Source organism: Anser anser (genome assembly GCF_964211835.1).
Source record: "Anser anser genome assembly, chromosome: 3".
Lineage (NCBI taxonomy): Eukaryota > Metazoa > Chordata > Aves > Anseriformes > Anatidae > Anser > Anser anser.
In genome coordinates, this window is record NC_139722.1 from 29158623 (window position 1) to 29174303 (window position 15681).

Sequence of the window (15681 nt, forward strand, 5' to 3'; positions counted from 1 at the left end):
ATCAGTTTAAATAAAAGCTTTTTTAGATTAACAAAAAAAAAAGAAAACATGCTGCATCAATAATTTCTGCCATTGGTTTTCCACTATTTTTACCAAACCTTGAATAATTAAAAATATTTTTTCTTATAATACTGACATATTCATACCTGCACAATCTACTATTTGCAAGTGCATTAGTAATCAAATTATTATGCAGTCTGAAAAGCAATTAAAAATAAATTACAGCAAACTTTATGCAACATAACTTTCATTTCTGTGTTCTGTGAACCTCACTCATTCATGACTCATCAATTGTGTTTCACAGCATAACATTACATTTGTAAGAACACAGAATTGCAATCCACCGAAGGAACATTGCTAGAATTCTGCTTCACGAAAAAAGAAAGAGATACAATAATCCTTCTTTTGATAGGAGTGTTTATTTCTGGTACTTCCTAAAGGACTCCTGAACTCCATTGTTCTGAATCTAGGGAAAACATACCCGTACTTTCCTTCATCCACTTCTGTTCCTCCATGAAATCAAGACAGTGACTGAGTGAGAATGTATATAATCATGTTGTACTCTCTGGTAGTTCCTAAAACCAGTGGGTTTTAGATAAATACTGCAATATTTCCTACAGAAAATTGTTTTGTTTGTTTGTTTGTTTGTTTGTTTTGTTTTCAATTTGTGAAATATTTAATCCAGTAACGAAAGTGTTTTTTGTAAACTTACTTGGAAAGGAATTTAACAATGGAAAAATATGGAAAAAATAGTACTTTTTTTTTTCACTTGCATTTCAAATTAAATGCATGATTTTTCAATTGAAAACAGATTTTGATTTTAACATTTTCTTTAATGTAACTTCAAAGGTCTTTCAGCTGAAAAGGACATTTTTGTTGCAGGTTGAATTAAATGTTTATTTCAACAAAACTGTTGGCTGTCAGGATTTTGTTTTAATAACTATTTGTGTATGGGCTGATTCCCAACTATTTATGTTATTTTGTTTAAACTTGATCTGCTGAGCAAGCAAAGATAATCAGTAATCTTTTTAAATACAGAAGTACTTATATATGTCTTGTTCTTCATTGGGAAAGAAACATGATGAGGATTTATTTATTCTTTCCTCACAATGTACACACAAATGTAACCAAGTACATTTCTTTGAATGACTGCATAGTCATATAAGAAACTGTAGGTAAAAAGGACAGTGCAGGTGTGGTAGGGTCAATGGACAATCAAACTGTATAAAAACAGTGTTAATAATTTGCTTACTGCATTATTATGCATTAAAGAATATATATCTATGAAACAGTTATACATGGAGAGAAAAAAAAATACCTGAAAATTTTGGAGGACAAGTGCACTCATATAAATTTTTGGTACCTTCTGACTTCTCGGTACATGAGGCATTATTATGGCAAGGTTTAGTGGAGCACATATCAAACTTCTGGCAGAATTTTCCGGAATACTGTGGTAAACAATGGCAATTATATGCTTTTTCCCAAACGTGGCTTAAACATCTTCCATGCCCAGAGCATAATGGTGCATTTGGAGACTGTTGGCAAAACTGCTGCTTTACGGTTACGTTCAGACGAAGGCCCATCTTGCACAATGCTGGACCTCTCTTATGAAGCTCTGCAAAGTAATGAGTTCCAGCACCAAGCCAGTTTGGGTCAACTTGGTGCAATCCTCTTACCTGGCAAACAAAAATCAGCTGCTCTTGAAAAAAAACACTTTTAGGGCAATTAAGAAATTCTTCCTTGGAGACATTTACCAAATTCATTCCATAGGACTGAAAGGATGGCTCAGAGGAGATGAAGAGACTATCACCTAATTGAAGCTGTAAGGGGCATATCTGAGGTACACTGAGATTTTTGTCTTCCCCAGTAGTATTTTTATTCATCTTCCAGCATTCTGCATAAAAGTCTGAGCAGATGTTTTCCCTTGGTGTCCATTTTATTACAATGGGTTTTGGTTCCACTTGCCACTCAGCAACCATTTGCCTCTCACATATTATCTGCCCCTTTACAATGCAGAGTTGAAGAAAACACACTACCATGTGAACTGTTGATTTTGTAGTCATTGTTCCACCTGGCAAATGGGAATCTTGGTTCACACCTGCTGCATTACTGAAGATAGATTTAGAGCACTTTTTTCCTAAGTTGCTTCTGTATTTTCCTTCACAGCCTAGGAATTCAAATGGAGAAAAACATTTCTGTGTTCACACTAAATACAGTCAAAGCCTCATTAAATTTATATCTATATATATATATATACACACAATAAAACAGGGTCTACATCTAATTATACTACACTAGTATAACTAAAGCCAGACATCTTTTTCTGATCCTGCTGAAGATTTGATTTTCATTTAACTAGTCAATATACTTGCATATGGAACAGAAACAGCTTAAAATCACACATGCCATCTTCCCTCCCTCTCTTGGCCAAAGCTAATGATAACCAAGTTCAGGTAATACATCTGGCAAAACTGAGAAGTAAAGCAGATCATCTAAGTACTAGTCATGAGTTTTAACTACAGATGTTTTCCTGATAATGATTTAATGATTTATCATTAATTTGTAATTAAAGCAGAAATTCTGATTATGTAGGCAAGTGAATTATGTCCAGCAGGTTACAGAGCCTTCCAGGATAATTTAGTTTATGAAAAAGCCTTTTTTGGCCCTTCAAAATACCTAATCTGATTTTTTTTTTTTTTTTAATATTTACACAGTATGTGAAATACTACCTTAATTACTTCTTATCATGAAATCTCATCCTCTTTCCCCATGTATTTCCAAAGTATTTTGGATCATACTTTGTACTATGTTAAGTGGGCAAGTAGGACAAGAAATAAAGATGTGATTAGTGGAAAACTTGAGATGAAAATTATTAAATGCTACAGCGAACTGTTGAAAATTATAGAGTAATATCAGTCTCTCCTATTTTCACCTAAAGCAGTAGGGTGTAAATTAGTAGGTAAAAAGTAGGGTGAAAGCATCTAAAATTTAGTTATATCCTAGACTACAGTCTAGTCTAATTAGCTTTCAGCATTACATAAGCATTTCAGTCTGGTCTGTAAATGTGTTCATTAGGTTCCTTTATATTTACTTCGATAGTTCTGTGGATGTTTACATTTATTTATCCATGTGTACTTGGTTCTTGTTTCCCTTGTTTACCACTTAGGAATTACTTGGTAACAGACTTAGGCAGGTTGCTGCATTGTGCCTTAGGTATCATAGCCTTTTTAATTGCTAAATCCTTCTGTTGGCACTTCTGCAGCTTTCTTGCTGCTCACAGCTCTGCACCCTTTCACCCAGGGTGATGTGTCACTGTTCCCTACAACTTCTGTGGAAGTATTTTCTCCTTGTTGTTCTTATGTTGTTATTCCCATGCCCTTGCTCCTGCAAGACCTGGTATTGTTGATAGCAGACTTCATGGTAAGTCATTGCCATTGGCATTCCTCTCTTTTCCTCCTTTTCTTTCTCTTGGGGGGCCCATTGAAAGACTCAGTGATATGCATGTGCAAAGCTTAACAGTGTGCAGCACCTGTCCCTGATCAAAGAAAGGATCATCCATTCAGTGTTCTATACAGACAGTACTGTATATGGAAACAACTTATAGGCAAACTGATGTAACTCTATATTTACTACAGTAAAGATATGTGGCAACCATTTGCAGGATTTGAGGGGATGGCCAGGGGAGAGCATTCTTCTAAGAACTTCTCCATCAATTCTCTTCCGAGCTTACCAGTGGAGAGACTTACGTTTGCCTTTCCCTTTGTCTTTGCTTTCCCTTCTCCCTTTCCCTTCTCCCTTCCCTCTCTCTTCTCTTGCTTCAAAGTAACCTTCCCTGTTTGAGCCAATGTTTGACAACATTGGACCTTGTTAAGAAATTGTTGTACATGTAAGTCTGGCCCAATGACCTTTGTGAAGCAGTGTCCAGCACTGTTTAAGCTTTTGAAGAAACCAGAAAGGTGTTAGTTATGACTAACAGACTTCAGGCTTAAAACATTAAACTCAAAAGGGATGGAAACTAGTTTCGCTCCTCCTCTCAGAACTGTTTTTGTTTTCATTTAATTATCAAATTCCAATTCTGCCTTCATATAGGTGATATACTCTAACCACCAACTCCACAGTCAGGCAGGTACGCCAATTTCTAATTCGTGTCTCTGTCTTTATATTTACACACCTGGGAGTTAATTCCCCATAGGAAAAAATAATATAATAAAATAAGTAAAGAATGAATTTGCAAGCAAACTGCTCTTCTTGAATACTAAGCATCTTTCTATTTTGAGACTATTCCATCATCTTCAGTATCACATGAAGTATCACAGTTCAGCAATACCATTAGATAATATTCTAGCAAATGTGTAATTTGGATAATTTAACATTTTTTCTTTTAAGCTATCAGTGTTGAACTATTATATCCATTATAGCTGCTATTACTTCTGTCACTATTATCAGATGTAAAAGTCTATGCATTATATTACTGTATATTTAGAAATCCTACATTCAGCAACCCATCTTTACATACCTTTTTCATAATGAGATTTTGTCAGGGGTTACTAAAATTGATGTTTATAAAAGGTTATCTTTCTTTTCAGTAACTTTGAAAAGAGAACTAAAATGGAAGAATTCTTGCCCACATATTTTGCCTTTCATCTCTGTGGTTCTGCATAGTTCTGATATGGCTTCATTTTTACTGATAAAGGGTGCTGCCTCACAATGGGATGGGATAAAACTTCTGATCTATTTTTAAACAAGCATTACAGAACTTGATACTCTTTACAAAACCTATTATGTTTTCACACAATTGAAAGAGATTATTCTGAGAATACTAGAATGACTAATGTTAAGTAAACAAATACATCCTGTAAAAACAATGGAAAAAATAGGTCGAGATGCAATACATGGAAAACAATAAGAGAGAATAAATGTCGTTGTATTTTTTAACAATAAAATTAAGAGAAAAAAGGTTATATAACGAAGAATATGAAAAATACAGAGCTAAGTGTGAAGTAGTTACAATATTAACATACATGAAGTAGAAGATCAACCAAAAAATTAAACATCCACAAAATGTTGATGCCATAAGTCATGAGACAAAATCATGCCATGAGATAAAGTTTGAAAGCAATTATGATAACTGTTAGATTTTAGGTCAACATTAGGCAAAGACAAAATCTTCCTATCTATAACCCCAGATGTTTCCATGTAATTGATAAAGACTAAAAAAAGTCCATGACTAGGACTTGTGTGGACATGCTGTAGATACTTCAAGAAAAACTACCTCTCAAAGGAGAAGTTACATAAGACTGAGTGAAAAGAAGCATAATGATTTTTTTTTTTTATAGTAATGGAGAAGCAAAGCAGCAAGTTTTATGCAGGACCCCAGGGAAGTCATTTAAAAGCAAAAATTATGTTTCTTTCATTCCAGTCCAGTATCTTACTGGATATGGTTTTATTTTATTAATAAGAGTTAATAAATATTAATGACAAAAATAAATACATTTTAAGTTGAGATTGAAGAAGTACCCATGGAAGTTATCTGCCTAAGAATTTCTCAGAAAAAAAAAATCTGTCCAAGAAGGGAATAAATCAGAAAATGTTTGTTAAAATCATGTCACTATGCCGAAGCTGGGGGTGTACCTCTTGTCCCCTCCCTGCACCTTGCACACACACTTTATGGTCTGCTGTCTGTGCTCAAGGTTGGCTCTGGTTGCATGGGGCTGTGACCTTGGATCAAAATGCTGTGAAAAGAAGTGAGACAGAACTGTTGGGTCCCTCACCTCCCTCAGCTGCTGCATTTAAGCTCAGGCTCTCATTGTTGGTTTTCATATATGAGGAGCGGCTGAGGTCCCTTGGTTTGTTCAGCCCAGAGCAGAGCAGGCTGAGGGGAGGCCTCATGGTGGCCTGCAGCTCCCTCACAAGGGGAGCGGAGGGGTAGGCGCTGAGCTCTGCTCTCTGAGGACAGTGACAGGACCTGAGGGAACGGCATGGAGCTGGGACAGGGGAGGGTCAGGCTGGGGGTTAGGAAAAAGTTCTGCACCCAGAGGGTGTCTGGGCACTGGGACAGGCTCCCCAGGGCAGTGGTCAGAGCACCCAGCCTGCCAGAGTTCAAGAAGTGTTTGGACAATGCTCTCAGATATATTGTTTGATTTTTGTGTGGTTCTGTGCAAGATTTGGACTTGATGATCCTTGTGGGTCCCTTCCAATTCAGTATATTCGATGATTTTATGGTTCTATGACTTACCTGGGCTATGCTGGCTTTTATATCCTACCCTTGTATCCCATTTATCCAGGCTCTGACCCAAATATTTAACTTTACGTCTTGATTATAGGACCTGATTCCTCATTATGGATGTGTCTGGGAACAACTGGCCTATTGGCTGGCTCTGGGTGGCATTCCAGACCAGCTCTGTGCTTCTTGCATGGGTGCTGTGGGATGGTGCCCAGGGGTCTTTGTCACTCCTTGCTCCCTGCTTCTTTTCCTTGCAGGACAGGCCACACTTGCTGCTCCATGAGACAGTGACACCATACTTGCTTTATTTCTGATGTGCATTTGAAAACATCAAATTTAAGCACGACTTAATAGGTAAACTGTAACTAATACATGTAATACAAGAAATGCCTCAAGTTATATAATGCTTGCACAATTTGACTTTCACCCTGTGTATTTTACAAATACATGCTAATTGTGGCAATGACATACCTATTGTCTTTATACCCTTACGCTTTTCATCACAAAATTAAGAATCCTTGGAAAATGATGGAATATTTGCGCTAATCTTCACTCTTTGCAAATGATCCTCTCCTTATTTACTATACAACATTTTAAGTATAGTGTTAGCTGAATTATTAATTTGCTAATATGATTTTCTAGAAGATTGAACATTCTAGACAGGGAATTAACCTGCACCTCAAAATACAGAATCATTATTTCTATTTTATAGATATACTATAGTTATAGACAGAAGGAATGGAGATTCGGCCAGCATTGAAATTGTAGGGATTTCTGATGGCTAGTCTTTTGGTCATGAATCCATAAAACATAATTGTAGGTAAAACAGTCTTGATTCAGAGAATTTTACTTGACTTCTGTTCAGTGATTCGTATTTAGAGAAAAAGAACCTAACAAACAATTAAACAAACATGTACATAAACATCTATTTCCTCCAAACTCATCTCAACTTTCTCTGTAGGTCACACTGAGTTTGTCCAAATTCTTACAATGCAAGGAAAGTAGGGAATTAGGGTGGTTAGCATAACACTTTTTTTTTTTTTTTTTTCCTGTTGCCCTGTGCTTAATGGATTACTGATGCTCAGTTCCTTAATGTCCTCGTCCTGGTGTGGGTTGCCTATGTCTGCAGTCCACTGGGGGTGTATGTACCACTGTGGCGTGGCGATACTCCACTGACATGTCTCCAGCCCCAGTGGTTAGCAGTGCCTCTTGTACATATGCCTGAGCAGGGCTGTAAGCTCCTCTGGCTTGATGGCATTTTGGTGTCAGTGGTTTTTCCCACCATAGTTTACATCAGTCCCAGAGCATCAAGAACCAGCCATGAGAGGCACAGGATAGTTTATGGCCTGATCCCACCACAACCCTGCAGCTACTCAAACACTTTTCTTCATGCCTATCACACCATACTTGGCTCCTGTTTACTTCATGCACATTTTTAAGTGCTTAATATGTCCACATTCCAGCGTAAGGACCAGGCACCTGCCAAAAAGGGAATCCAAGGAGACACAGAGACAAAATACATGCTAGACAAAGTATGTCTTATTTCAAATTCCCTAAGAATAAAAGACTGTTCTTTTCTACTGTCTTCTCTGGTTATACTTCTCTAGCTAAGATTGTGATGTTTCCCCTGACCAGGACTACGACCAGGATTGTCACTTGCTGGGATCAGAGAGGATGAGACAGAAAACTCAACAGTAATGGGTGATTACATCTACTTTGTAAATTGTTCAAATAGCTCAACACAGCATAATTAAAGATTAAAATTTAAATATTTGCATAGAATAAGTGACTGTATCTTGGAATAGTAGGTTAGAGAAGCCACAAAATGCAAAGCAACCATTGACAAGATTCCAGTTATTGTTTACGTCCTGATTCAGAACTGAAGAATGGCTCTCTAGCAGTGGCCATTATGTTCTTAGATTCAAAATGCTTGCTGAGGAAACAAAAGTAAAAAAAAAAAAACAACACACAAAACAAAAACAACAACAAAGAAAAACAAAACAAAACACAAAACAAAACAAAACAAAACAAACCCTCCATGGTTGTTCTCAAATTCCAAAAGAGAAACTACTTATGCAGTTAATTTATAAGAAAGCCTTTAAAAAGAGGCTAATGGTGTTAAATCCTCACAGAGAAAGCAGAGATTGTATTAGGAAAGGATACTGTATTAGAGGGTGAAAAAAAGATGTGCCATTAATCAAAGCTTGAAGAATAGAAAAAAGGTAGCTGACATGGCTAAACTGGAGTGTTTGGGAAGGAAAGCAAGTTGCGGAATCTGCAATTCCCTAAAAATAAATGAAATAAAACTGTTGCAGACTATGGCAGGTTAAGAGAAAAAACAGATTCATATAAAAAACACTAGTGGGAAGAAAAAAAAATGCAAGTAACACAGTATCAAAACCAAAAATAAATCTCCAGAAGTAGTTGTAACAAAGCTTAACAGAGAGCCTCCATAGCCAGCAAATATTCCCTGTACAAAAGGAGCATGCAGGCGGATAAGTTAGAAAAAATAAATTACATTTTGTTTCTCTATTTGCTTTGAAAGAGTTTGATGAGGCTGGCACAGATTTGTTAACACTTGAAGTGTTGATAGAAGAAATTTAAGACAAAGTAAACAGCAACAGTGAACACCATCCCATGAAATACCCAATATTAAAGGATTTAAAGTATTGAATAAATGAATTTGCTTGGGGAAGGTCACCTCACAGACAAGGACATAGACAAAGTGGAGATATTAAATGCCTTCTTTGCCTCTGTCTTCAACGCTGATGATGGGCTTTGGGACCCTGGCATCCTGAGCTGGAGGACCATGATGGTGGGAATGATAAACTCCCAACTGACCCTGAATGTGTGTGGGATTTGCTGCTCCAGCTGGAGTCATAAAAGTCCATGGGTCCAGATGGAATTAATTCCAGAGTGCTTAGAGAGCTGCCTGATGTCATTGCAGGACCTGTTTCAATTATTTTTTAACAGTCCTGGGAATCTGGAGAGGTCCCAGTAGACTGGAAGCTGGCAAATGTACCAATTTTCAAGAAGGGCATGAAAGAAGACCCTGACAACTACAGGCCTGTCAGTCTCACGTCAGTGCTTGATACTGAGTGGTGCAGTCGATACAATAGAGGGAAGGGATGCCATCCACAGAGACCTGGACAGGCTGGAGAAGTGGGCCCATGAGAACCTAATGAGGTTCAACAAGGCCAACTACAAGGTGTTGCACTTGGGCTGGGGCAATCCCAGGTATTTGTATAGGCTGGGAGAAGAAGAACTTGAGAGCAGCCCTGTGATGAAGGATTTGGGGGTCCTGATGGACGAGAAGCTGGACATGAGCCAGCACTGCACGCTTGCAGCCAGGAATGCCAACCGTGTCCTGGGCTGCATTAAAAGAGGGGTGGCCAGCAGGGAGAGGGAGGTGATTGTCCCCCTCTACTCTGCTCTTGTGAGACCCCACCTGGAGTGCTGCGTGCAGGCCTGGGGCCCCCAGCACAAGAAGGATGTGGAGCTCTTGGAACGGGTCCAGAGGAGGACCACTAAGATGATCAGAGAGCTGGAGCACCTCTCCTGTGCAGAAAGGTTGATGGAACTGGGCTTGTTTATCTTGGAGAAGAGAAGGCTCCAGTACTTGAAGGGAGTGTATAAACAGGAGCCTGTTTATGTGTGTTGATAGTGATAGGACAAGGGGGAATGGTTTTAAACTAAGACGGGAGATTTAGGTTAGATATTAGGAGAAAGTTTTTCACTCAGAGGGTGGTGAGGCACTGGAACAGGTTGCCCAGGGAGGTTGTGGATGCCCCATCCCTGGAGGCATTCAAGGCCAGGCTGGATGCGGCTTTTGGCAGCCTGCTCTAGTGGTTGGCAACCGTGCCCAGAGCAGGGGGGTTGAAACTAGATGCTCTTTAAGGTCCTTTTCAGTCCAGGCCATTATATGATTCTATGAATAATTAAATAATATATATTATATTCATCAACAACCTGGATGATGATACGGAGTGTACCCTCAGCAAGTTTGCTGACGACACAAAGCTCGGAGAAGTGCCTGATACCCCAGAGGGCTGTGCTGCCATTCAGAAGGAACTTGACAGGCTGGAGGGTTGGGCTGAGAGGAACTCGAAGAAGTTCAACAATGGCAAGTGCAGAGTCCTCACTTAGGGAGGAATAACCCCAAGCACCAGTACAGGCTGGGGGCTGACCTGCTGGAGAGCAGCTCTGCGGAGAGAGACCTGGGAGTCCTGATGGACAGCAGGCTGACCATGAGTCAGCAATGTGCCCTTGTGGCCAGTGGTGTCCTGGAGTGCGTACAGAAGAGTGTTGCCAGCAGGTCGAGGGAGGTGATCCTCCCCCTTGACTCAGCACTACTGAAGCCACACCTGGAGTATTGTGTCCAGTTCTGGGCTCCCCAGTACAAGAAGGACATGGAGCTACTGGAGCAAATTCAAAGGAGGGCTACTAAGATGATTAGAGGACTGGAGCACCTGTTGTACGAAGACAGGCTGAGAGAGCTGGGCCTGTTTAGCCTGGAAAAGACAAGACTGAGCAGAGACCTCATTACTGTGTATAAATATCTGAGGAGAGGGTGTCAAGAGGATAGAGCTGGTCTCTTTTCTGTTGTGCCCAGCGACAGGATGAGAGGCAACAGGCAAAAACTGAAGCGCAGAAAGTGCCAGCTGAATATGAAAAGGCACTTTACTATGAGGGTGACAGAGCACTGGAACAGGTTGCCCTGAGAGGTTGGGGAGTCTCCTTCTGTGGAGATATTCAAAACCTGCCTGGATGCCATCCTGTGCAATCTGCTCTAGGTGATCCTGCTCAGCAGGGAGTTGGATTAGATGATCTTCAGAGGTCCCTTACAACCTTGGTCATTCTGTGATTCAGTGATATGCTATTTTCATGTTTGGGATAATACTTGAATAGTATTAGCCAAAGTACTTGAATTTTCATAGTAGCACAATTTTTTCTGTATAGAAGACTGGACAGTGAAACCACATTAAATAAAAATACTGCTAATGTAATTAAATAAATAATTAATTAATATAGCAGATCATAAAACATATGTTGTACCTAACACTCAGCCAATTGTCATATTTACACTAGTGTATTATATAATGTAGCATATTCCAAACCTCGTGTTGTACCTAACAGCTGTTTAGCACATTTACTCTAGTTTCCTTGAATTTGAAAGAAGACCTCTGTGAATGATGGATTAAAGAAAAAAAATAAAAGTTAACAGTGTAGTAATGATCATTGTAACATGCATATACTCGGACACCCAATGTTAGCACTTTTCAGTTGAATACAGTTGAATTCAGTTTAGTATACTATGAAATATTTTTTTTTATATAAAACTGCTTGTATGTTTCCAGGAATGCCTGATTTTATACTAAAACTGACTCATGGTGCATTTTTAGCTTTTTTTTTTTAATACATATTTTTTATATATTTTCTATATTATGTATATTATAATATATAATATATATTATATATTAAGATTATTCATGCTAAATTAAGATCAACTGTACTTTAGCTAACTCTGAGCTGTATTCTACAGAATGTTATTCATCTTTTTCAGTTTCAGTATGCAACCATATTAAAAATGTAAGGAACAGGTGCAGAACAACTTAATCTTTATTGCCGTAGACACCCCGATCCACAAATCAATTTTAAACTGATTATAATCTTACTTCCACGTTTTTAATTGTTTGAGATTTTTTTTGCATACCTATAGTAGGCATTTTATAGGTATGTTCACAATAACCATTTCCTTAGGATTGGAAATGTGGTTCCGAACTCAACTCCAAATTATCCCCTCTTAGTGTGCTTTGGTTCATATAATGCAGCATTCTCAGAACAAGTGATCTTCAGATGAAACAAAGCTGAAAGAAACACCTCAGAAATAACTAGTGCACTCTAGCCACTAATGGACAGTTGATCCATATGTATTGGACTAGTCAACAGTAACACTGAAAGAATAATGGAATGGATATTAGGTAACTGTATCAAGTAACCTCACTGCTTCACATTCAGATTCTCTTACTGCTCCAAAACTGCTCAAAAATGTAGACTTAACTGTGAACTAAATGTGAACTAAAATAGAACTAATTTCCTAAACTATTCAAGGAAGTATACTTTATTATATTCAACAAAATTGTTCTTCAATTAGAGCAAAATGAACTAAGTCCATCACATAGACTGATCTGCCTGAAAATTAGGCCTGAGTTTTGAAAAATTAATTGTTGCCAACTCCAACTAATTTAGGTCCTATGAATTGGTCTCTGCAACTGTATGAGAGGAAGTATTAGCCTGATTCGTTCATTCTTAAGAAACCATATTAGTTAAGGGTCACTTGACTATTGCAGTCTATTGTAAATGTAGTTCAGGATGGAAAGAAAGAACAAGATTACTGGAGACTCCAGGATGTCCTACTTAAATTAAAAATGTATCTGCAAAGGAACTAGAAAGAAGGAAGCCAGATGTTAAGAGAAAGCTCAGTTCTTTTTTTGAATTTATATCAAAATGTTCAGAAAGGACCACAGAACTACGATTTTACTTTTTTTTTTTTAATTTTCTTTTTCTTTTTTTTTCATTTTTTTGACAATTAGAATGTATTTTATATAGTAAATATATGTATTGTATTTTATATAGAATGTATTTTTCCCTGATTCTACAAAAAGTAAAAAAAAAAAAAACTAAAAAAAAGTTAAAAAAAAGACTAATTATTAGCAATACCTAAGAAATAAACTAAGAAATAAACTGTAGTATTTTTGTAGCTATATAAGCATTCAAATTTGGCAATATGGTATTAATGAAAATTAAGATACAATGGCTATGTCCGTAGTACTAATCAATTATCAAAATAAAGCAAATCTGAAGACAAGATGGATTCAGAATAATATTTAGATCATGGAAATATCCTGTCTAATAATAGTATCAGCAAAGAATGAAACACATGCAAATTACCAACACATATTATAATAGTTTGGTACTGGGAACAAGACTTTGATACTGTTAGTCTGTTTCTTGGAATTATTGTGACTTATTACCAACTCATACTTTAACAGTCAGCTGTGAGGCACAATTTACAAGAGATTTCAGGCCAAGGATCATTCCCAGTAGACGGAGTGCAGAAAAATATTCTAGAGGCTGTGAAAGAATAATAGTTCAGATAGGCAAGATAATCCCATTAAGCCTCAGAACTAGACAACAGGCTCTCATCAATGCTCAGTTATTAGAATAATGCCTTCAGGCCTTTAATGCAGGATTTGGTTATTCTGTTTTAAGAAGCTGGGAAGCACAAGACGAAATATAATTTCTATATTCACCTCAAAAAATACAATAATTGCCCAAAATATATGACCTAGAATATATGCCCAGAATGCCTATTTAACTAATATTTTAAAATATAAATTATATATAAAAGCAAAATGATTGGACACGTGAATAACAAAGTCATGATAACGATTTCATTTGTATGACTCACAGTATTAAAGGGCCTGAATGATATTTATCAGTTCTATAATGATATATTTTACGTAATCCTAGACATCAGGAATTCAGATTAAGGAACTACTTTTTTCTTGTAAATATTCCATAGCTGCCGAACACATACTAACAGCATGTGCAATATGTAATCACAGATAAATATTTAAGTTAACACAGTGATGAAATTATTTATTATTCTTATATTTAATTATTTATTATTCTTACTCTTGACACAATGTGTAAATGCATAAACACAATGAATACATATTCAATGTAGGTAACAATATTAATAATGTATATTCCTAATAGGTCTTTTCTTTGAAAATTCCTAGTAGAGGTTACAGAAAATTCTATTTAATGATAGGCTTAAAAAGATATTCTACTTAAAATGTTAAGATTGAATGTATTTGATACCGAATGTACAACAGCATATCTAGGTAGCAAGAAAAATGAAAAACTGATTTATCTTCACCTGTGAAGATGGTGTAAAATTTATTGTGTATTTAGTTGCCTCCATCATAATTCTTGCATGAATCTACATGGAAAAGAATATGGGACGTCTATATTTCAGTGATAAAAATAAGCAGAAAGCTCAAAATTCTCATCTTATTTAATTTGAATAAATAAGTATATGGATTGATGGTGGACTGATCCTTCAAGGTTTTTAGAAGTCACTATTAACACTGAATATCAACAAAGCCTTTAAAAATCACTGTCAATAAACTGAGTTTTATCTGTGTTACACTGCAGCAGGTGCATAGGGGAAATCTTTTTCACATACAGCACAGGAAAATAAGGTATTTTTCAAAGCCAACCTTTCCACTAGTCAAAACAAAATTAATGGAATTTTAAACTAAATGTTGAACAATTCATATAGATATCATATCATATAGATTGCGTTAGAGAATTTCACTCTTGGTGTCAAAAATATATGAAGAGCAAAGATAACACTAGATATAAACTTGCAATTCTCCTAGAACCAACCTCATCTGAACTGGATACTCAGGAAGTAATCAAGACTCTAACAATAGTCCTCAAAAGCAGATTTTGACTGATTTGATAAAAACAAACAAATAAAAAACACCAAACGAACAAACAAACAAAAAAAACCAAAACACCTGTGGACAACAAAAAATAATAATAAATTAATTTTAAAAATCAACATTATTCTCCATATCCTCATCACAATTAGTGATCATTATAAGTTATCTTTTGCTGAGTTAAATTACTTAGTTCCTGAAACAGTAGTATTCAAATGCTCTAATTATGAGGAATTATCTTGGTGACAGATATCTTGTCACCTGTTTAAATTGCAGAAGCACACTGTAGGACTGAAAGAGTTTTGAGAAACTCTGAAGAGGCTATACTTGAATTTAATTGCCTACAAAGGTCTGTTTTGGACCTCAGGCTGCTGTTTTTATTCAGCTGGTGATTTTATTCAGCCATATACCTGTGTCAAGACAGAAATACTTGGCTCAGAGGAAAAAGGTTACTGATGCATCAAAATTAATTTGCATTGGCACACAAACTTTGATTTTCTTTTCTTAAAATAACATTGCTCTAATGGCAGACATTAGATGGATAAAATGTATATATTTTACTGAGTCCCTCTTTATGATCCCAGTTATGATCCCAGAAAAGTAATCTCTCCAGTAACTGTGAGAAATCCCTTACTATTCTCTTGATAATTCATGAAGGAGGTTCATGTGCCAGAGTAGCTTTCAGCTCTGAAGGAAGCATGCAGACTGTAATTGGCAGAGCAAAGCAGAAACTTGTTCAATGCTTCCTGCTGAGAACACTTCATTTTTCCCAGTAGGCTTTGGTAAAACTCAGCAGAGCTCAGAAACAAAACAAAACAAAACAAAGCAAAGCAAAGCAAAACAAAGCAAAGCAATGCAAAACAAAACAAAACCCTTAGAACATCTGACAAAGGAAAAAAAATAGTGAAGTCTCTCCAGAACTTGTAAACTTAGAAACCAATTGAT

General features: G+C 36.8%; 1 protein-coding gene across 1 annotated transcript in view; it reads right to left on the minus strand.

Annotated features, from left to right (window-relative positions):
* EYS (eyes shut homolog) overlaps positions 1–4150 on the minus strand; it is an 855622-nt gene extending 851472 nt beyond the window's left edge. Inside the window, exon 1 of the mRNA XM_083831800.1 lies at positions 1319–4150. Within this exon, the coding sequence (XP_083687926.1) occupies positions 1319–2063 (745 nt within the window). The 5' untranslated portion in view covers positions 2064–4150. The remainder of the gene's footprint in view (positions 1–1318) is intronic.
* Between the last annotated feature and the right edge of the window lie 11531 nt (positions 4151–15681).